The 23,498-nt window shown below is 41.1% G+C and overlaps 2 protein-coding genes across 2 annotated transcripts; one reads left to right on the top strand and one right to left on the bottom strand.

Annotated features, from left to right (window-relative positions):
• Positions 1-1,693: 1,693 nt before the first annotated feature.
• Positions 1,694-3,356, bottom strand: LOC117270073 (heat shock protein 30-like). Its single transcript, XM_033647519.2, has one exon. It carries the CDS (start codon positions 2,436-2,438, stop codon positions 1,863-1,865), a length of 576 nt encoding a protein of 191 aa, XP_033503410.2. The 5' UTR covers positions 2,439-3,356; the 3' UTR covers positions 1,694-1,862.
• A 2,075-nt stretch (positions 3,357-5,431) lies between these two features.
• Positions 5,432-15,655, top strand: stbd1 (starch binding domain 1). The gene is made up of 3 exons (XM_033647114.2): positions 5,432-5,897; positions 9,579-9,988; positions 11,684-15,655. The coding sequence occupies exons 1-3, from the start codon at positions 5,630-5,632 to the stop codon at positions 14,501-14,503; spliced, it is 3,498 nt and encodes a 1,165-aa protein (XP_033503005.2). The 5' UTR covers positions 5,432-5,629; the 3' UTR covers positions 14,504-15,655.
• Positions 15,656-23,498: the final 7,843 nt, after the last annotated feature.

Raw genomic sequence — 23,498 nt, 5'->3', positions numbered from 1 at the left:
GACGAACTTTGCACTTGAAGGTTGCCCATTCACTTACATTTTAACAGGTCTGACGCAACTATGCGCCCCGGCTGTGCCTAGGCTAGTACAATAGGAGACAGGTTGAAATAAACCGAAATTTCCCTTTAAGGCTGATGTAGCATACATACACACTGTCCCCCAATCCCAAATGCATCCCTTACAGACTCGTTGAGCCCTAACCCCTTACAGTGCCCCAATTCTCTGTCAGGCTCTTAACCTGACGGAGAATTGAGGCACCACTTACCCTCACGTGAACACGCAAAACCAAGGGAAAGGGCCAAGACAAGGGCTAAGGGGAAGAAATGGAATTGGTCCTAGGTCTGTAAGGGCTTAGGGCTTGAGTCAACGAGCCTGTAAGGGATCCATTTGGGACTGGGGGACTGTGTCCAACAAACTTAAAACTGAACCTACACCTTTGTAAAATAATATAATATTACATTTAGCAGGACAAAGGATTTTAATTCACCCAACCCTGGTTATTACAAGTACTTGCTACTACTAGTCCATCTATTGGTTATTAGTCTTTCATTTGCCAGCTAATAGTTACTGTTTAATACTAAGCTGTTTAATATAAACTAATGTAATATAAGCCAATACTTACAGTCTGTTATTCAAACTACAGCTGAAATGTCACTGGTATCACTGACACAAGTGTACCTAATGGTCATATTATTACTCTTGATATGTCCTGCATCCATTTTGAAGATCCTTTCCAGATTATATGATGTTTTATGACTAAGTTCAGGAACAAAGACCACTCCTTAGTCGCATTCTGTTTTTGTACTAAAAGTATTTAAGCACAGTGGATTTGTTCCACTTCCCTCTGACTCAGTTCTCACATAGCTCTCCCCCCAAAAAACTTTCTTTTTTATTTTTTTTGCTGTAATCTCTCTCTGTAACCACCAGGAGGCTCTACCCGCAAACTCCTCCACTCAGCCTTTCCATCTTCAGGCAGCACTAGACTGCCATCGCACTCCACCCCCCACCTGTACACGACTCCCATTTCTCCCTACACCCCCCTACCTTTTTCTCCATCCCTCCATCACTTCATCCCATACCCCTGACCCTCATCCCTTCATCCCCCAACCCTTAACCCTCATCCCTTTATCCCACATTCCATGACCCTTATCTCTTTATCTCACACCTCTTGACCCTCACTTCATCCCATGACCCTCAAACTTTCATCCCTCATCCCTTGACCCTCATCCCCCCAAACCTCATCCCTTCATTCCACATCCTGTACGTAACTCTCTTTATACCACATCCCTTGACCCTTATCCCTCTATCCAGACTCTCAATCCATCATATGCAGTGAACTAACATGAATCTATATCTCTATTGGTGTGATCTTTGTTAGTGACATTTTTGTATTCAAATCATTTTGGATGGCTTGTTAACCCTCACTAACCTGAACTCTTAGGCAATGTTCCATCAAAATAAATGTTTCTTGTTGTTCAAACGGCAGTGCAAACACATCTGGGCCTAAAAGTTTACTTCATTCAACTGTTTATAGATCACAGTTGTCATGAACCAATAGAACAATGGCCAGGAGCAAAGCAGCTAAAGGAGAGTGTTCTACAAGCTTTGGCCACAAGAGGTCAGGAGTGCACAAGGTTCAAGTGGTCATATAAACACTCCCTGTGATGACTGATAATAACTGAAGGTGGTGTGTTGTTTTCATTGTTTGGAGATGTTTATTCGTCACCAACTCAGACAAAAGAAAGTGGAGAATATGAATCAACTTTTTAATCTATCTGTTAAACATTTTCATGTATACAAAAGCTTATATGATTATAATTCAATCATTTTACTGAAAGTTAATCTATACAAGTTCAACAACATCATGCAGGTGAGTCCATGTTTCCAGGTGTGCCCTGTGTGCTGCTGTCGTCTGTGTGTGTCTCCTCCTCCGAGCTCCTCTTGATAGTCAGCTCTCTCTCAGCCTCCTGAACACATGGAGCTTTGGCTGCCTGGATGTGGAGCTTCCCGTCTGGAGCCAGGCAGCAGGTGACGGCTTCAGGGTTGGATCCTTGGGGCAGATCAATCTCCTGTCTGAACTCCTGGAGTCTGTAAGAGTAGGAGCCTTTCCCGTCCTCCTGCTTCTTCTCTGTCTTCCCGCTGACTCTCAGCTTCCTGCCCTCCTGTCTGACAGACAGCTCCTCTGGGGAAAAGCCTCGAGTGTCCAGGGTCAGGCCGAAGTGCTCTCCCTCTTCCTCCAGCTGCACGGCCATGCTGGTTTGGAAAGGCTCCGTCTCCTCCTGGATCTTGTGTTGAAGTTTGTCCATCAGCTCCAGACTGCTGCGGAGCTCCTGTAGGTTTCTCTGCAGTAGATCCTGCTGGTGGAGCAGGGATCTGACCTCTGGCTTCAGGACGCGTACAGGCCAGAGGACTGAGTGGAGTCCATGAGAGCACAGCATCCTCAGTGTGTGTTCAGTGTCGAGTCCTCTTGTTAAAGTGTGTGTTGCTTTCTGTCTCAGCAGTGGGACTGTCCCAGCTTTTATATTCTCACTGGAGGAGCTCCAGAGTCTTCAGGAACTTTCCTGTCGTTACCACATCTCTCCACTGGGTGGGGCCATTACTCAGGCGTGCTGATGTCACTTGAATCATTCCTGTGTGCTCTTGAAATTTCCTCTGTGACAGATCTCACCTTTATGTATATTTATTAATGTTTCTCTATTAATCCAAGAGGATTACTGACACCATGCGTACTATGTAGTAGCCTTTGCATACATTATTGTATCATCTTTCTCAGATCAATATCCTTGACCTGCGTTTTGCCATGTTTACTGGAATATATTGATTGTAAGTATCCAGTTATTCCGATAACACAAGTGAGAGGACATGTCCATGAGAGTTAACGATATTAATAATACCAATTCATTATTAAATTTGTTACATTTCAGTCTCAAACCTTACACTACTGTAAGCTCGCTTTGAAATCAGACCAACACACAGCTCTTACAGTTTAGAAGATGCCCTAAAATGCGTGGTTTTTTTAATTTCCAAAAAAGGACCTTCCAAGTATATGTTTTACGTGTAAAGCAGAGCCGCAATCACTTTTTATGGGGGTAAGGGCGAACCATTTTTAATCAACCCCTCCTGCAACCCAACCCTCCAGGGAGGTCTGGGGGAAGACATTTTGAAACTGACCATTTAAGAGCATTTTAAACCACAAATCTTAGATCAGGGGAGCTCAAGGTTTTGATGACTGAGCGCCATTTTAAGGAGCCAGCATATAATTCAAGGCCACACAGGAAAAGTGCACACACTGTGACGTTTTTATGACATCCAAAGCAAAACAAAAACTTCAATGGTTATATAACCAATATCATACTCGTATTGCATTTTAGTTTTCCACTTAACGCATTTGAAAGAAATGAAATAGAGTGACAGTACAGTGCTTGGCATTGATTGTATTTTCCCCACAGCAGTTGAGCAGCAACCAATGCCTCGGTGTAAAGCATGGAATGACATGCTGATTTCCAACACTTAAAGGGATAGTTCAGAATCTTTAAGAGGAACTGTATGGTGTTTCTATCCAGTGGTAAAAGGCAGTTACAGCGGGCCCCAGTGCGCGCTATTATGAGGGGCCCTATTACGCGCTAGTTACAAGTTATGAAGCACACACACACACACACACACACACACAGTTTCAGGTAGCAACGGTGTGTCTCACTGCCGCTTTTACGTTACATCCACTTGCAGATACTTGATATTGGACACATTAACATACATATTACACAGCAATCATCATTACATATCTGTATAAGACAAATCTACAAAAGAAAATAGGAAATTATTAGTTTAACTTGATGGTTTTTTTATTGGCAAATTATAGTTTTTTAAGTTAAGTTCTTTGAGTTCTTCTTTGAACACGGGCGTATTTCCAGGTGGCAGTCGGGCCCCTCCACCCCATGGGCCCCAGTGCAACCACACTACATTCTCTGTCTATATTTACGCCTCTGTTTCTATCCATAGACAGTATATTACATACAGTAGATGTCAAGCGGCACGCCCCCAGTTTGGAGAAGCAGGCTGGAGTCTGACATGGAGGCTAAACTAAAGTCTACTGCTGTGGAGGGGTCAGCAATAAAATCTATTTTAGCCACCTATAAAAATCAATATGAGTTTAAGTGTACTCTATATTAAGAGTATTTTCACTGCTTTACCTTAATGTCAGACAGTGATTTTCAATGGGAATGAAGCTGTTATATTGCTTTCTTCAAAGCCAGACTCCATTGAGAAAAACAGTGATTTAACACTGTTGACTACAGGAGCTGCTGGTCTACATCTACGTCCGTCAGTTAGTTAGTTTGTGTTATTGTGTGACTTCAGCGTTTAAAAGGGTTAGTCCTGATTCAGCAAAGTCACACAATAACACAAACTGACTAATTAATCGAAGCAGTGGTAGATCAGCAGCTCCTGTAATCAGCTATGTTAAATCACTGTTTTTCTCAATGGAGTCTGGTGGCTTTGATGAGAGCATAGACGGGGCACTGAAGCGCATAACACCTTCCCCATCAAAATGGGCAGTCTGGTGTAAAAGGTAAAGGAGTCAAAATACTCTCGATATAGCATACACTTAAACTCATATTGATTTTCTTAGGTGGGACTTTTACAGGGGGCTCAAACCACTCCTTCACTGATATATATCTCCTTTAGTTTTCCAATGCCGTAGCACTATCCTGCATCCAGTAATAAGCGCTATCCTGCACCATGAGAAAAGCATTGGTGTGTGTACGAGTGCAAATGACATCACTGTACTGATGAAGGCAATAATCTTAGACCACAGAAGATCTATCATGGGGCATGAGGACAACAATTGTAAGAGGGTGCCAAAAGTGGTGTCACATCTCCAGCACAGATCAGAGTATTTAAGTCCTAACTGTGCCATTTTACTAAGGGTCCAATAAATCCTATTGATAAGTATAAGTATACCCTACAAACCCACTTCAAACAATCTGAACTATCCCTTTAACTGTGGTGATTCAGTGTAAAATATGTAAACTGGATCTAAAAATGAAAACATATCCAAATGTTTGGCACAGTGAAAGTGTCAAATAGATTTAATGTTGGTTTGTTGATGTGCATTTTTTAATTACACACATCCTACAGCTTAATAAGAGACATGAAGAAACCGTGGTCACACACACTTACACACACACTCTGGGTGGAGGTGACCATTTGTCCTGCCTTTGATGAGACTAATCCTTTCAGTATCTCTTCATGCTGTGTTGCCGTGGTTTCACTGGATCCAAATCCCATCAGTGGGATGTGTGACTCAGGCTGCAAAAACAAGTCCCTTTCCCTTTTTATGAATGAATGCCCGAGTCCCCGTGATGCGCTCAGCCAATGAGAAGCCCGCACCTGCACCGTTTGCAGCTCTGCAGCAACAAGAGGTCACTACACTTGGAAACGTGGAGGAGAGCACGCACAGCATAGCAAGGCACGGCACAGCACGGCTCGACACAGCAGCGACAGCCTGCAGCAGCTTCAGTCGGATCAGCCAGGCCTTCACACACACACACACGCACACACACACACACACACACACACACACACACACACACAGATACATCACAGACGGGCTTTTTCGCAGCACACCGCGATGCCGCTGAGTAAAGGCAACACCGTGGCCGCGGAGAGACGCATGGATCTGGCCTCTCTCTTCTGCATGATCGGGCGCCACGGTCCCGCCGTGGCTCTGGCTGTCATTGCGATCGTGTCGGTGCTGGCGGGTTTCATCATCTACCGGACCGTGAGGGGGAAGCGGAGGAAGGCCACCGCCGGGGACGGTGACAGCGAGAGCCCCGGAGCGGAGAAGGACGCATCGGTGATCCCTCCCGAGGAAGCACACAGCTCCGTGGAGTCAACAGGTAAATAACGGAATATTATCTATAGGTGATGGTGTCTGTATTCAACACCTTCAGTCATTTAGAGTAAAAACCAAGCACTCAAGTTACACTAGGACACTGGAATATTATATACATATGATCATAATACTATAAGGACACCATGTATTTACACATGTAACAGCATACTGCAGATAATATCAGTGTAAGTCATGTCTGGGTTAAGTTACACTGACACTGTAATAAATATTAAGCCACTACTAACTCTGGGTCATTGGTTAAATGTTAGAGATATTAAATAACCATAGTAGTAGGGGAGACCGGGGTTGGTTGTCACACTTTTCACCCTTGTGTGAATTGCACATCATCACCAAAACATCTTACAGTAGTCATTCCTACATTAAACTAAAGCATAAGGTCTTGGCTTGAAATGAGTATCTCTTTCATTTTTACAGCTGATTGTAACAAGAAGTGATTAACCATCAAAGACACCCTGACACATTGGGACAACCAATCCAATCACAATGTATGGGATTGGTTGTCCCTGCAGTTGACAATGTGGTTTCAGGGGGGGAAAAGAAACAACATGTAACTGTAAAAACATGTAACTTTTTAATTTTTTGACACTTTCGCCGCCAGAGTATTATTTTTAAGTTGCCAGCCACCACTAGCATTTTTGATCATATTCACTAATCTTTCAAGACCCACAGAATAACTTGTTCTATGAATATGTTTATAGTATTTACATGAAGCTAAAGAAGAGAATGTCTGTTTTTAAACACACAAAAAACATCATTTTATTCTATTTTATTTCATTCCTTTTTAATATATTAGATTGGATATTAAAGATATTAAATAACCATGACCAGGGTTGGTTGTCCAATCCCATCACAATGTATGGGATTGGTTGTCCCTGCAGTTAACAATGTGGTTTCAGGGGGCAAAAAAGATTTTCAAAAAACATGTAACTTTTTAGTTTTTTTTTTAACACTTTCCCCACCAGAGTATTATTTTTAAGTTGCCAGCCACCACCAGCATTTTTGATCATATTCAGTAATCTTTCAAGGCCAACAGAATAATTTGTTCTATGAATATGTTTACGGTATTTATATGGAACTAAAGAAGAGAATGTCTGTTTTTAAACACACAAGAAAACAACATTTTATTCTATTTTATTTCATTCCTATTTATATATTCGATTGGATATTGAAGATATAAAATAACCATAGTAGTAGGGGAGACCAGGGTTGGTTGTCACACTTTTTACTCTTGTGTGAATTACTCACCATCAAAACATCTTAGAATAGTCATGTCAGGTCTTGGCTTGAAATGGGTATCTATTTCATTTTTACGATTAGGCTAATTCTAACGAGTAAGTAATGAACTATCAAAGACATTGTGACAATCAACCTCATCAATATATGGGGTTGGTTGTGCTTGCATTTATCCAGGGGTTTTCAGGAAAAATAATAATTTAAAAAAATAAAAATTTCAACAAAAGTGTAACTTTTTAGTTTTCTAACACTTTCCACGCCAGAGAATTATTTTTAAATTCCCAGCCACCGCCAACAATTTGAGCATATTCACTAATCTTTCAAGACCCATATAATACTTTGTTCTATGAATATGTAAACAGTATATACATGAAACTAAAAAAGAGACCTTCTGTTTTATAACACAAATAAACCATTTTATTCTCTTATTCCATTACTTTTCTATCACCACTTGAATTTGTGCATTTTCATAAAAGAAAATCCATACAAAAAGCTGAGAAAAATGCATTGTTGTCAACAACAGTCATTTTAAAGTACAAAATTAATCTCACATTTACATTTTTTTGTTTTTTTTTCTCATTTCCTTGCATCAGTTCGAATTGTGTAAATGAAAATAATATTCTGTTTGAGGTATAGCGGAACACGTTACCATGTTCAGTGATCTTCCAATGTTCTGTTGTCTCGTTTTGTGCATGTGTCACTGTCACCATTACAAAGATCCCGTTTCGTGCCACCAAACTCGTTTGCTTCTTCGTCCAAATCAGATTCAGAATGTTGATCAAAACAGGAATTGTCAGAGTCTGAGGCCAATGAACATCTCCATGGCTTGCGCAACCGTAACTCTTCCATCAGTGCCGGCATTTGTGCTGTTCTATTTGACAAGATGTGTAACAGCGCCCTCTGTCTTATAACAGTGAAAACACGGATGGCTAGAATATCTTGTCAATGGCATGGAAGCTTACTGTCATAAATGATGGAAAATCTTGTCAGTGGCAGTTAAACAGTTAAGCTAGCTACCACATGGCTTTAGCATGCTAGCTAAATGTCTCAAATCAAAGTTTTTACCTTCAACTTTCTAATAAGTCCTTGATTTTTAAATGACTAATATCCTACGAACTTACAATACAAAAACAACAACATGAAAAATTACTCTGACCCTTACAAATGACAATATATCTCCTCACCTCAGTGTTTTGTGTGTGTTCCTCAAAATGACCAGTGCAAAATGAGTAGGGTGTCAGGCCAACTGTTTGATATCAACATAATGTCACAGCGCCTTCTAGTGTGGCTGTAATAAGCACTGTGACAACCAACCCCTGTCTCCCCTACAAATATTGTTATATGTTGGCAGTGATTGAATGTAACATGCACATTAACAGCTGTCCTCTACACATTTCTGCTACTTGTACTTCAAGTATTTCCAAACTACTTTCTTCAGTGGGAAATAGCCCAAAATATATATATATTTTTTTTTACTTCTAATTTATAGGCCTTTGACAGTAGGTGTCACTGGTTATTTTTCAGGTTAAGATCCTGCAAACAAAACATATAATGGGCTCATAAAATATGATGCATTGTTATAGATTAAACTACTCCACAATAAATAAAATTAACTGTGGATTAAAAGTTGAAATTGGCTCCAGCTGAAATAGACAAATGCTGCTTACAGGTGGCTGCATCCATACTAATAACCCACTAATATAATATGTAATAAAGCAACCCTACAAGGGCCTTTTTTTTTTTTTTTATAAATTATGAGTTCTTTTACCTTTGATTTGTAAAGTATATTTTGTTAATATTAGTACACTGGATACAGCTAAGCCACACTGAGAAAAAAATGACTAAATAAACATAATGGCTGGATTAAATAAGGCCTTAATTAAAGGAGACCTAGAAACACACTGTCACACTGATTACTTGTGATTATGTCTTTTTGCTTAATATATTAATTTACAATTTTAATTAATTGCCTCCTATGAATGAATGACCAATATATAGAAACATAATAAAAAAACAAACAAGACAAAGATATCGCTGTCCAAAAATAGTAGGTAGAAGTAAAACTTACATGTCCCTACCCCTTTCTTACATTTCCTCTTTTAACCCAGTTTATTTACCCCCCAATTAAATAAATAAGTAACAAACCCAGTTTATTTACAGTCCAAGTACCACCCAGTGTTACAAAATAAATATGCACTCCCCTAACACAACCTTTCCTCATCTACGTATGTGCCAAAATATCTTTTTTTGTATATTTTTTAAAATTGATTTATATTTGCACATCTATTCTGCTTCCCTAGTTATAAAATCAGATATGAATTTTAAACGTACCACATCAAAATTAATTAAATACAAACTCAGTATGCTATAAATTATATTAGTGTATAGTATCATTGTAAAGTATTCTATTTGTTTTTTTTTCTTGTTATAGACGTTAGCGATGAAGGCTCATCAGACGTGAAGCAGGATGTTGAGCCGATTCAGAGTGATCTCAAACTCAGGCACCGCCGTGCTGCTCCTGAGAAAAAACTTCCACTTTATTCCCCTCCTGAGAGTGACATCCAAGTACCAGCCAACAAGCGCAGCACTTCAGATAACACAGAGGAAATGGCAGCTGTGTTGGACTCATACGAAGAGGCAGAGACGTATGCAGAAGAGGCCACTCCAAGCCTGCTAAGTGATACTTACACTGAGGCTGAAATGGTGGAGGATGCTGTTGATTGCCAGCAGGGCGAAACAGATGACGTGATTAAGGATGTGTTGGAAGAGGTCCATGATAATGATAGCTGCTGGAAGGAGCCTGAGCCAATTAGTGTTGAGAACCACAAGGAGGAAGAGGAGGTAAGCAGCCATCTGTCTCTGTGTGAGGTCATATGCAAGCTACAGAGAAATATGAAATTCATCAGTCGCAGTTGATCCATTTCAAATGTGTTGATTATTGAGCTTTAGAGGTGCTGGTAGGTGGTGTGATTTATAACTTGTAGACAGAGCCAGGTCAGCTGTTTCCCCTTGTTTACATTTTTTAATGTTTTGCTAAACTAAGGCCCTGATCACACCAAGACATGTTGCAAGAAACACATTGTTGGCATCAGTGGTTTTTGCACTGCCATTTCATGGCGCAATTTTTGTTTTGGCGAGCAAGCTAGTTAGCTGTAAGAGAGGTATGGAGATATTGAATCAATTTTTTAAATGAAAATAATAATAGGCCTTCCGCCCTAACAGTCGACCAGACTTTAGTCGACTAGAAAGGTAATTAGTCGGCAGATTTCATTGGTCGCTTAGTCGTGAAACTCTTTTAGGAGCTGCGCCTTGTTAAAATAAATCAAAACCCATATGACTGAACCATGTGGGAATTTAACTTGAAAGGACAGACACAGGAAGAGTCCACACTCAGCAGTCAGACAGAAGTCATATTAATTTCCAGGGCTGGTACCTGCGGTTATTCCACAGGCTAGTTAATAACATGTTGGGAAGGAAATCCAAAGTGTGGGATCATTTTGAGAAGGTGAAGGACGAACCCAAGGTGATATGTAAACTCATCTTCATTGGTCGACTACAGACATGACGTATCATCTGAAACATGGAAGTAGCTACATGCCCATTAGCCCACAGCGTCATTAACAGGCGGCTCGCTCAGTGTGTGACGTGCACTTGTAGATAAAATATAGGCCTATATTAATGAAGGTTCATTAGTACGGTTTTGTATTTCTCTGTAATGTAGCACAGTGTTAACAATGTTACTGATACTATTCTTTCTCACACCTTCAACCCAAACCATTGTGTTGTCCCGCCCAAAATATATCATTTAATAATTAAATTAATATCATAAACATGCAGGTGACTGGTTGAGTAATGGCCCTAAATGACGACTATTGGTCGACTGGGAAAATTCTTAGTCGGAGGTAGCCCTAAATAATAATTGGCTAAAACACATCGTAGTAAAATCACAATACACACAATAAATAACACAAAGATGCACAGTAGAGACAACAACAATGGACATGGTTCAAGTAAATGGAGGTTGCAAATTTAGCAAAGTTACTGTATTTGGTTTGAAAGACATTTTCTAAATATTCTTGGTTGCAGCAGCAGCAGCTCCATAGCATCTTCCCAAGGCCAATTGTATGAATTCTTTAAAAAGGGCATGAACAGGATCAGCCACAGTTTGTAGGCCATGCCTTGAAGCAACACATCCAGGTGTGATCTGGCCTAAGCTAGCCCAAGATGCAGCTATAGCATCATATTTAGAGAGAGTGGTATCGGCCTTCAATCTTATCTAACTCTCTTCATGAAAGCAAGTAAGTGAATACCCCAATTGGTCTGAACTATTTCTTTAAGGATTTGGAGCACCAACCCAGTGGGAATATGTCTCTCACATCTACACATCCATTTCCCACAGACCTCATTCTCTCTGTGGACCAGAATAGCACAGACTAGGAGATCAGCCACAGGCAGTTTATGTGTCTTGTGTTTAATTTTATCTACTGTCTGACAAAGGAAGACCTGAAGATGTTGACTTTCCATTCATGTGTCTAGGTGTTAGAGGCAGAATGCCAGGAAGAGGAGGACGCAACCACAGACAAGGACATTTCTGACAAGACAACGAGAGAAGAGGAGGAAAACTCCCAGTGTGCTTTGAAGAGTCCAGTGCACTTTGAACAAACCCTGAATGAAAACAGCAATGATGACAGACTACAAGATGATAAAACCATAAACGACAAAGAGTCCAACTCGGAAGAGCCTGCCATTCATATTGAAGATATACCGATCCCTCCCATCTGTCATGGTGAAGATGAGGAGTTTCAGGAAGAGAGCCCAGATAGTATTGATTACAGTAGTTATTCCGGCAACACTCATCTCTCTCCAGAGGAGGAAGAGAAAAATGAGGGTGATGAGGCAAAGGGGGAGTATGAAGACCAACAGGTAATTGGTCAACAAGATGAGATCTGGTCCTCAACATCTGAGCGAGAAATAAACTTGCCATCTACACAGCAGGAGCAGTGTGATGTGACAGACAAGGTGACACCACCCAGTCAGGACAGTGGTAGGGTTGAAGATGATGATCTAGCTGGTGAAGAGGTTACAGATGAAGACGGCTTGAACCAACTTTCAGCTGCCAAATTTGACACCTGCTCATCAGAGTTCGATGAGCAAGATGGGGAGATTGAACAAGAGGAAAATAGTGTAACCTGTGACCAAGAGGACGGTGTTCTCGACAGTGACCAAGGGGAAGAGAAAATGACCCCTGACGACATCGTTGCCTGTAATGAAGAACAAAACAGTCCAAGTGTGGCATCCAGTCCTGCTGTGCCCTGTTTGAGTGCACCCATAAAAGTTGATAATCATCATGATGGCCTGTCAGGTGTCACTACTGATGCAAAAGCTCAAATCTCAGGCATTGCAGAACTCCCGGACTCACCAACGGATTGTCAACCACCACAGAAAGAAGATGAAATAGCTCCATCTTTGGATGAAGATGCTGATTCTACTGCTCTTGGCCCTCAAATGCCATCAAATGAGCCAGATAGTCAGTCTGAAAACAATGAAAATGGCACAACTATGGTGTCAAATAAAGAATGGGATGACCAAGTGAATGATCCTCATTTTCAGTCTTGCTACGAAGACCAACAAAGTGTCCAGACAAAAAGAAATGAAGCGGAAGAGGCAAGTGTTGCCTTTGTGCCTGATATAGTAGTTTGTGATGGTGAAATCATTACCACCCCTGAAATGGCTGAGATTTTTGACAAGGCGAGTGTTGCTGTTGATCCTGAAACGGCTGAAAACATACCATCTGTAATAGTTGAAGATGTATCATTTCCTCAGCTGTCATCCACTTTCCAAGACCAGCAAAGTGACTGCATCAGGGAAAATGAAGCTTTTGACAAAGTGAGTGATGATTCTACAACAGGTGCAGCTACTTGCAATAATGCTAGCCTTACTGCACTTTTAACATCTGAGGAAAAGCCTGGCTCTGACATGTTGTCCTCCTCCCAAGACCTAAAAAGTGACCACATGGAAAATAACGAAACCTTTGAAGAGACAAAGGTTAATTCTGCCATAGAGGCACCTGCTTGTGATGCCGCTGCCATAATTTCACCAATAATATCTGAAGAATCTCAGCCTGACATGTTTTCCTCCTACCAAGACCAACAAAGTGCTGCTCCTGCCATGACCGAGGACATGGACAACCCCTTGTATCAATATTACTTGCTGAATTTAGAGCAATGTCAGATGGGGGATAATGACATATCATCTGCTTGTGTTGGTGAGGAGAGTGGGATTTCAAGCATGACTGTCAGCCCTGATGCTGGTAATGAGTTTGACGTGATCTTTGAAAATATGCCCGTTCCGGTGATGAATTGTGATCTACAGTCCAAGGGACAATCAGAGGCTCAAAACCACCTCTTTGCCAATGATATAGCCTTATCCATCATTAAAGAGGAAACAGCAGGTATGGTGTTTGGGCCTTACCCATCATGTCACTCCCAGCCTACCCCCAGTCAGCTCACATATCGGACTTCTTATGAATCATTTGCAGCCAACGAGGACGTTTTTGGCCACGAGGTTGAGGAGAGTTACCACAGAGTGATAGATCAGTTTTGTGTGCAGATTGCAGACAGTGTTGCTAGCTTCACAGATGAGCTGGAAAAGCAGAGGGATGTGAAAGTTGTTGTCGAGGATGTTGAGGTCAAAGAGAAGAAGGTAAGAGTAAGCGCTGAAAATAAAGACGAAACAAAAGCAGAGGAGAAAGAGGAGGACTATGAAAGGACTGAAATCAGTATCATGGAGGCAACTATGGACCATAATGAATGGATCATGGATAGTAACTACCAAGTCCTTCCCTGGATGAATCTCTCTGCCCCGTCTTTTGCCCAAGACCACTCAAAAACCAACCAGCTGCCCACTGAAGAGTGCCAAAGCAGCTCTGCTGTAATGGACACCACTTGTACCGATACAGATATCCCACCTTCCACTGAAGTCAAACAAACCAGCACTCTCTCCCTTGTCGACGAAAACACGGAAACTAACAAAAAGGTTGTGGCGGTCCAGCCCATGACCCAGAATGTCAATGTGACCTTCCGTATCCATTATTTAACCTATTCACCGTACCAAACGGTGGCCATCACAGGGAACCAGCAGGAGCTGGGGAACTGGAAGGGGTTCGTCCCGCTAGAGAGAGCCAAGGATGGGCACTGGTCTGTGGTCATCAGCCTGCCTGCAGAGAGCCACGTGGAGTGGAAATTTGTGGTCGTAGACAAGGGTGAAGTGTGTCGCTGGGAGGAGTGTGGCAACCGTCTCCTCGATACAGGCTTCGGAGATGACCTGCTGGTGCACAAATGGTGGGGACGCTTGTGAGAGGTGAGGTGTGAGGAAGATTGAGAATGGTACAGTGAGCTTTGGTACTGGATACTGAACCAGATCGAGGTCAAGTTTATTGTACAGACTGTCACAAGGACCCACATGATGATACATACCTATTTATACTGTATCATATCATGAAAACATCCTAGTAAGAATTCGTTTAGCAAATTTGAGGGTCCTCAAGAGGTGTACTGTGTTGGTAAAACTGGTATACATTTGAAGGGTTAAAGGTTGAACGAAACATATTTTAAATGTCAGTGTTACATATAATCATTGTTGTGATGTTGCAACTTTTAAGTTGAACCATTTTCAGCTCAGATTCCTTGATGTATTTTGACCCACATACTTTTAACACCATGATCAGTGGGATAAAACCGTCATCTAATGGGACTTTTCTCAGAGGACTGCCCTCTAATAGCCAGTGATTAAGTGAATCTTTCAGGGAACTGAAAGGATTGCCACCAGTACACAGAAGCATTACATAAAATGTCTTCCCTTTTTCTGTGGCAGTATCTATAATTATGCAAATTGGACCTCTTTAAAAGGGTTACATGATGGAAGTGTTTAATTTGTGTAAATGGAGATTTTATTATACTGTCCATATGCTGCTTGAATATCCCCCAACAATCTATGAGAATTAATGCACATAGTTCACTTTTACTACAGCAATAATGAAAGCAATAAATGTATATTGTATACTATATGACTCGTGTTATATCAGGTATTCTAATGTGTTTACCACTAAACTGTGATATAGTTGTAACTTCGATGCTGCTTCTATCCCATGGGACTGTGTGCATGCAAGATTGTCCCATCATTGTTCCATGAATGTGCCTTTCAATCATGATTTTTCTATTAATTTGTCATAGTACATCAAAATTGTGTGGCTTTTGTTTTAAAACATCTTTGCTGGCCATCAATTTCAATGTTTCACGACAGCTGTATTAAATGACTTACAGTATATTGATTTTCTTAAAAACAACAGTCACCTTTTTTTGTCAAGTTTCAGTGCTTCATTAATTTAGACCATAGTCTTGATATCTCAGATCATGTCAGAGTATCTTGTTATGCAATACTGTGATGATAATGCTAATCTTGAATGTCATTAAGGTGAAGTTGGTTACCAAATAAACTAATCTTCCAAGTATGTCATATCTGGAATTATATGTTTGTTATTACTTCATTGAAAGACTGGATGTCTGAAAGGCAGCTGAAGAGTTTTGTTCCTAAAATGTGTCCTGCTCACTAAATAATCAATAATTTGACAATCTATTTTCAGTGTTCGGAACTACTTGAATATAGGCTGGATCATTTGATGCACAAAAATTCGATTTTTTTTTTTCCAAAGATAAATTAGCAGTCAAAGCACATGAAAAAATATCAACCAAAATGTACCTAGTGTGGTCTGTACCAAATCAATTTTATGTCATCATCATTTTGTCCACTAATATTCATATTTTACACCAGCAACTCTCTGAATATGTAGTATTCATTGAGATAGGACGTCTATGCATTCAAAGCACTATTACATTGTGTCTTAATGAGAAGATATTATTTAATATAGGAATATGTATTTAGAAAGGAGACTCCGGTCCATTTGTGAGAGAGTCCATTTCAAATGCTCATTATTTTAATTCACTATGGCAGATTCCTCTCTATTGTTTCTCAGCCAAGCACCAACATGCACAAATGATGTGCTCTTGCTCTCTAAATTCTGGTGAATCATTAACGTCTGTCGCAACAATTGAACAGCCAAACACAGACAGATTCAGTCTCGAGGGGTCTTGTGAGGTAATGCACTGAAAAATCTTTGAACTGATGCCTAAATCTACCTCCGTCTCTGTGATTCGGACCAAAAGCCAAGACCATGACCTTGTTCCGAGTCCAGCTGGCTCCAAGGTGGCTCACGCAGAGAAGGCGTCATTAGCAGGCATGTTTTCATGCCAGCTTGTCAGCTCCACTCAGCTCCGCGCTGAAGGTGACTTCACTGCGTCTGAAAAAGAGGGAGCTCTTCATCTTCCAGTACAGTTCAGGGACTCTGTGGATGGTGAATAGTGCATGCTCACACATACGCATGCAGAAATTCAAAGTTATGCTGGCCCTGTAAATGATTCATCTGCACTGCAGGGTGCAGCAGGGTTTGTGAGGTTATTTTGGAGGATAAAACCAAATGGAAGCAGTGCTGAAACGGAGGGTGGGGGATGGCACTATTGGAAAATGTTAGTTTTGGCTAAATCCCAGTACACCTCTTGCCCCTACCTCTTAGCCATTACCCGTCCATTTTGCACATTCACATCCAGAGGTAGGGTGTTCACATTCTTGTTGGGATAGAGGGAGAGGGCGACGTGTTAGGTCTACAAACTGAGGTTTTTCAGAGGCAAACATCAAGCTGACCGCTACAAGAAATCATCGACAAGATGGCTGTATGACCAACCAAAAAACCCACAGATGTATTTCCTTTGTTAAGAAAGTTTTAAAAACTACAGTAACCTTTGTATTATCTTAATCCATTTACCTTTAACAAGCTTAACCAAAAAATACTTGGTATGCCAATATTTCAGAAGCTAACTAGCTAGCTAGCTAACGTTACATAGATATTGCCAATTGGTGCATGACAGCCCAACATTCTAACATATTTCCATGTTGCACTGCCCCTTATTGATGGCATTTACCAAATTTGCTGCACTAATATCAGTGCTTTTTTATTTGATGACTTGTTTGATTGATTGATAGTCTCAAGTGCTACATCGTAGGTTACTGGACTTGCTTGAGTTTTTTGTTTCAGTTAATAGTGTGAAACTTAGGGTGCTTTCACACCTGCCCTGTGTGGTTTGGTTCAATCAAACTTAAGTTTGTTTGCCCCCTAAGTGCGGTTCGTTTGGGCAGGTGTGAACACAGCAATCACACCACCAAAACAACAACTGGACCGAGACCTTCTTGAAGAGGTGGTCTCTACAAATGAACTCTGTTCCAACTTCAGTCACATGACACATTGTTTGGGTTAAACATGAGCATGTTACAGTCCTGGAGGATTATTAATATGCACCTCCTCCTGTACTGCCTTTATATGCACATTCAGCACATCCAATGCATCAAAACATTGTTTTCTAGTTGGAGCCGCGCCTCGTTTTCAAACTGTATGGTTTGACTAAAATGAACAATGACAGCAATATAGTCCACGATGAGCAGCGCTAAAATCAACCTGCGTAGTTGTCCCTCCATTGTGACATTAGAAAGTGTCACATTTATCTTGCAAGTGTACTCTTCTTCAACGTCTGCTTTACTTCCTGGATTTTTTCCACATGGAAATTCTGACCAATCAAGAGCAGCTTTCTCACACAAGGCATTTGATCAGGTCCGCTTGTAAATGCTGCCGTGAGAACACGAACCAACTCTAGGCAATTATACAACTTGGTAACAAAATGAGTCCCTGATTCGGACCAAAGCAAGACATCTCTAGGTCTGAAAGCACCCTTAATTTATCAACAAATTGTGGCAACCGCAAAAGGATGCATATAGCTGGCAACACTCATCGCATATGTTTATGTATTGTTGGACTAAGAGTCTCATCCTACTCTCCAATGTGCTATGTGTGAGCTCAGTCCTGCGTGTTCTTTAATGAAGCAATAGGAGAAGATATTCGGTCTCAGTTAATGTAGTTTATTAAGCAGTAAAGGAATAAAATTACAGAGCTCTGGGTCTCAACTTCACGTCCCTGACGAACAACAAAGGTGTGTCAGTTCACGAAGTCTGACCTCCTGTCCTTTCCCTGACCCAGTATATTTGAGCGTAACAGAGTGTCATTGTGCACGCAAGGCGTTGTCCTCTTCTCATTGGCAGTTCCACTTCCTCCTTCACCACACCACGCCCCTGCCTTGTGTTAATCTGACTCCTTCCCGCTGGCGGTGGGGGCGTGGTTCCTGTTTTGAAAGACAAGAGAACAACACAACTCCCTACACGTGCTGTACCTTACTATCTGTATATCACTTTCTATTCTTTTTACCATATATGAAACTAATTATCTAAGCATTGCGGTATGTGCTCCTCAGACTTCATGTCTCTTCCTCTCCTGTACTTCTCCACTTCTGCAAAGCAAACACATTCAGATCAGCTGAAATCATCTCAGTATTCTCATTGTTCACACATCTAAAACTTATATAGTGAAACACAACTTATAGTAAAACACATAAAATCATTCTATTCCCAACAGTATGTGTGAAAATGCCAGCATCAACAACTACCCATGACGCATCCTGGTGTTGAAGGACTATACCATTTCATAGGCCTAAATTTTAACGGCTACCCTTGTAACTCTGTTCCAAGCGATAAGGTGGCACTCGAAAATGAGGGGTAGGGGTAAAAAACAGAATCCATAAATTAGATGTTAATGGGTCACTGGCAGTCCAGCAAATAGAGGAATTCAGTGTAAGTCTGGCACAGTGATTTCGCAGAAAGCTAAAGAATAATCATTCACAAAGGCAAGCAAAACATTCAGTGTGAATGAACAAGAAGGCTTAGGGCGAATAAATCAATGCACACACTCAAATATATGCATAATTGTCAAAAAAGAATATAATGCACTCATTTTGGCAGCCTGATCAGAGGAACTAACATGTTGACCGTCAACTGTGTGCACCCACATGCAAATCTGACAATCTGTGAAACCTAATCCCTGCTGTCGTTCCACATTTGGAAGACCCCTCTCCATCCAAAGTGACCAACACTTATGAGCGCCTCTTCTCGGGTGCTGGACCCTGAACCTTTGCAGCGTGAACACCATGCACCTTCTAGCCAAACACGGCCTCTGGCACTCATTTGACTCACTTCAAATGGGGTCAACACAACTCTGCCCAGGTGTTAGTCGCGTGATTTCTAGGGTCATTTCTATTTCAAAACAGGAGTTCAGGGAACTTTTGCCTGTTTGCCCCTGTACAGAGAGCCAAATGTAACAAAAGATGATGTTATACAGAGGCTATGTTTACACTGCAAGCCTCAGATGTCCGAAATATTTACTGTGTAACTAACCCCACCAGACTAGCCAGTTTTGGACAGAATTCCTGATGAAACACCATGACAGGAAGCCAGCAGAGGTTATTGGTAATTTTAACATGATCCCCCAGGTCATGTGTGTTAGCTTTGTGGTGTGTAGATGCAGCAACCCCCCTCACTTGTGCTAATGCGGCAGCTGAGAGTGTGTGCACTTTCTAAGGTTGAAGGTAATCCTTTATTTAGACCCGGGGCTTACAACTGACACCACTCATACTCTACTTATAGATAACTCTCCCTCTCTTTGTGTGTCGCCCTGTAGCTCACATAGACCTCCACACAAGTACACCTAAACGCACACACCATTTGTCAGACAGCTAAACAGTTAAGCCACTGTTGGACTGCTGTCTGATCGCTGTTAAGGCTAAAGTATTAACACTGAGTCATCGGTCTGATGAGGAAACACCCTGCTGTCAGTCAGGTTGTCTAAAAAGAACAAAGCCTCAATACGCTGATGGTTATTCAGCTGTTGTGGATGGTAAATAATTGGTTGTCAATCAAAAAAATAATAATAATACTGTAAGTCTGAAGGCTGCAATGTTCATCACAGACTACAATAACAAAGTGTGGCCATTAAAGGGTGAGTTCAGTATTTTATTTTCAACCTGAACCTTATTTTCCCATGTTTTTATGTCTAAATGACCAATAGGAACATACTTTTTTGAAATGAGTCCAGACAGCCGCGGCAATGTAACCATTGCGGCATGTTTGCACCCCAGTTTACGACATGTTTACTTACAGAAATCGACCTTAAGACCATTTTTGTTCAACTAAAAATAGCCAACAAATTGCTACTGCCAAACCCACCAGACTCTGGTAATCAGTAATTTTATCATCGTAGTACACCCTTCATTCAAAGTTGACAGAAACAAAATATAACTCACAGAAACCATCTTGGTTCATGTTTCCACTGTTCTGTCAATCCCCAACTCTGGTTTGGTCGACATAAACCCTTAATTCACCCAGTTAGACGTTCAAAATCACTGAATTTATACATGCTAAAATTACTATTGAATTGAATGGAGTCTGGTGGAATTGCCTTTTGCAAATTCCCCATTTTTTTCCTATTTTTTGAAACATATCCAGTATTGAGCAAGACCACTGACGGACAACCTCTCAGGGAATTTGTTGTCCGTCAAAGAGTATAATCCTTTTGTTTAACCAAAAACAGACCTGAAATTGCCATCGCCAAACTTACCAGACTCCATTTGAATCAACAGTAATTTTAGCCGTATAGACCCAGCATATTCTCACATCTAACTGGGTGAATTAAGGGTTTATTTGAACTAAACCAGAGGTGGTGATTGTTGGAACTGCGTAGAGATGAACCAGTATAATTTTGTGAGGGTTTTTTTGTTTCTGTGGACTTTGCATAAAGTGTGTTTTGCGATGACAAAAATTACTTAAATGAATTATTTAAATGGAATCTGGTGGAACTGTCTTTGGCAATTTCAGGGCTGGTTCTGGTAAAACATAAAGGATCTTACTCTTGAACAAAAACGCCTATCTCTGCAGGGATCCTTTCTATAAATTGTCAGACACTTAGAATAATAATTGGAACCTGTCAGTGGCAAAACAATGTTAGTGGACGTAAATTGAGGGTGGGGACGTGGCCTGAGTGGTTAGGAGTGGTTGTAGCCTGTTTTGCTGCTGCTGGCTGCAGTGCTTTGGCTCAATACTGGACCAGGTTTAAAAAAAAAGTGATTCACATTCGACACAACAACATTAGAAAAAAGGGTCCAGCTTGAAAAATATCAGACAAGGGGCTGGACTTACATTGATCAGGTGGTCAAAAACAGGACTCCAAATGACTAACAATGTTGCTTCATAACTACTGGATGTGTATAAAGTTAACATTTTTTCAATGGTGAATTGACAGCTTGCTAACTCAGCATAGTACAAAAGACAATAAGTGACAAGTGGCGTGAAGCACTATGCTGTATAAAGGCTGCTGCTGCTGTGGGCAATCAGGGAAATGACACGCAGGTGAGCTGGTGGGAGGAGCCAACCAAGGTGTTAAACTGGAGGGAAAGGGGTTATGAGAGGGCAGGTGGGCGTGGCTGGGTCTGAAATGACATGACATGTTAGTGACGGTCAGTCATTAAAAGGGTCCCATACCAAATTTTATGTCCATTTGGGAGGAAGTGATCAAACTGTTGCTCCACATAGCAGCAGATTGTTGCCTCGTACATTGAAACACGCAGTGATCCTTTAGTCTGACTTGGACCGCCAAGTGTGAAATTCTCTTACAGTTCAGTCTGCTGTCTCCTCTTACAGAAGCTGAGCACTCAGAGCGGGCAGCAGCTTTCCACTTGAACTTTGACCCAGGGGGATTACATGATAAGATCAATGTACATGTCTCCATGTGTGTGTGTGTGTGTGTGTGTGTGTGTGTTCATTTGTACTTTATTCTGTCTTTGGCGTAACACTTGCATCTAACTATAACTGCTCAGCATGCTTCGACTCTGTCCTTGATTCATCCCAGTTTCTGTGTTGAATCAAACCGCTTTTTATTCCTGGAACAATAAATGTCAGTCTATTAATAGCGTAAGTGACGGTACCGACTTGTCGCTGGTCCATCGCTGCTCTCACTGGCTTTGAATTTCAATGATATGGGCTGTGAAAGGTAGTAAAATGTGTGATGAATAATAATTTTTCTGTTTAATCAGAAATACAATCTGAGGTTGTTTCAAAATGGAAAAGTCCCTGGTGCCGGTGGTGGTGGTGGTTTGGGTGTGCCACACAGGCAGGCTATTTATAAAGCATACCACTCCTCATTCCTGCTCCTTACTGTGTGGGGTCATTCTCTGACCTTCACTGGCGACTGTGGAGGCTGCTGACGCTGCTGCATGGCCATGAGGGGAGCAGAAAGGGTTAAATTAGAGCAGAAGGAAGCTGGGAGACTTATTTTTCAACCAAGCATGGTTGCCAAGCATGTGAGGAGATCTGATATGACTTCTAATACCATTAAAATATTATTAATTTGTATTATGTCTACGTAATATATCAGGGGTTTTATTCCTCTTTTACACCTCTTTAGTTATTGGCTTTTCAAACCCATATCCATAAACTGTGATATACACCAACATGTTCCTTTTTCCTGTGCATCAGAGAGCAGATTAGAAGCTTTTATGGATCTGTGCCACGCTGGGACAGCCCTTCACCGGTGATGTCATTGCTGGCAGTCCCAAAGGACACTGCAGTTGTGGGCTGAATGCAGTATGAGTGTGTGTATGTGTATGTGTGTCTGCAGATGTAACAGTACAGTATGTATGTATGTATGGGAAATGTGAGTGAAAAGAGAGAGCGGACCGTAGGCAGAGAGAGAGAGTAAAAGTGCACTCAGCTGCATACATAATGCAAACAAATCTGGAGGGTTGAGGCTTCCTAAAAGAGTTCAGGTTATAAAATATTTACAGTAATCAGACATTTTTGTTCTTAATACAGATTCTGGTGTCTCTGAATACTGTGATAGTGTGCCTGTGCATGTTTCTATCAGTCAACCTAAAACATCTTTATAGTTTTTACTTCCTTGTTTTTCAAAAAGCATTCGTGACAATTTATAACAATGACCTTCCTTGTACTTATATGTATTTCCATGTCTTTGCTTCCTGTGTCACTGTATTGAGTCCTGTGTTGTATCGGCGAAGGTTCCCCTACATGTGGACCTTGGAAACCACACTGCGAACTCCACTTCCCAGGTGCTCTTTATTTAATGTCATTATAAGATGTGAGGTACAAGATAATTTGCCCTGATGAAAGTGGTCAGTCAAATATTTTATTTTGTTCATGTATAATCTGCTATGTACGAACTTGACTGTGATGATCGGAGGCTTAGATGATAAATGAAAGACAGTGGCAAAATCTGTGGTTTAAGTTTAAAAGGGGATTTTATGAATAACTCTGCTGGACTTTGCACTCTCCCTTGTATAACATGTAAACC

Source organism: Epinephelus lanceolatus, chromosome 19 (assembly GCF_041903045.1).
Source record: "Epinephelus lanceolatus isolate andai-2023 chromosome 19, ASM4190304v1, whole genome shotgun sequence".
Lineage (NCBI taxonomy): Eukaryota > Metazoa > Chordata > Actinopteri > Perciformes > Serranidae > Epinephelus > Epinephelus lanceolatus.
This window is presented reverse-complemented; position numbering and strand designations above follow the sequence as displayed.

Bases quoted from the DNA above. Each gene is read 5' to 3' on its own strand.
- LOC117270073 (XM_033647519.2), bottom strand. From the start codon at position 2,438: ATGCTGTGCTCTCATGGACTCCACTCAGTCCTCTGGCCTGTACGCGTC.
- stbd1 (XM_033647114.2), top strand. From the start codon at position 5,630: ATGCCGCTGAGTAAAGGCAACACCGTGGCCGCGGAGAGACGCATGGAT. The intron at 5,898-9,578 runs GTAAATAACGGA...TTCTTGTTATAG, and splicing joins CAGCTCCGTGGAGTCAACAG to ACGTTAGCGATGAAGGCTCA. The intron at 9,989-11,683 runs GTAAGCAGCCAT...TCATGTGTCTAG, and splicing joins ACCACAAGGAGGAAGAGGAG to GTGTTAGAGGCAGAATGCCA.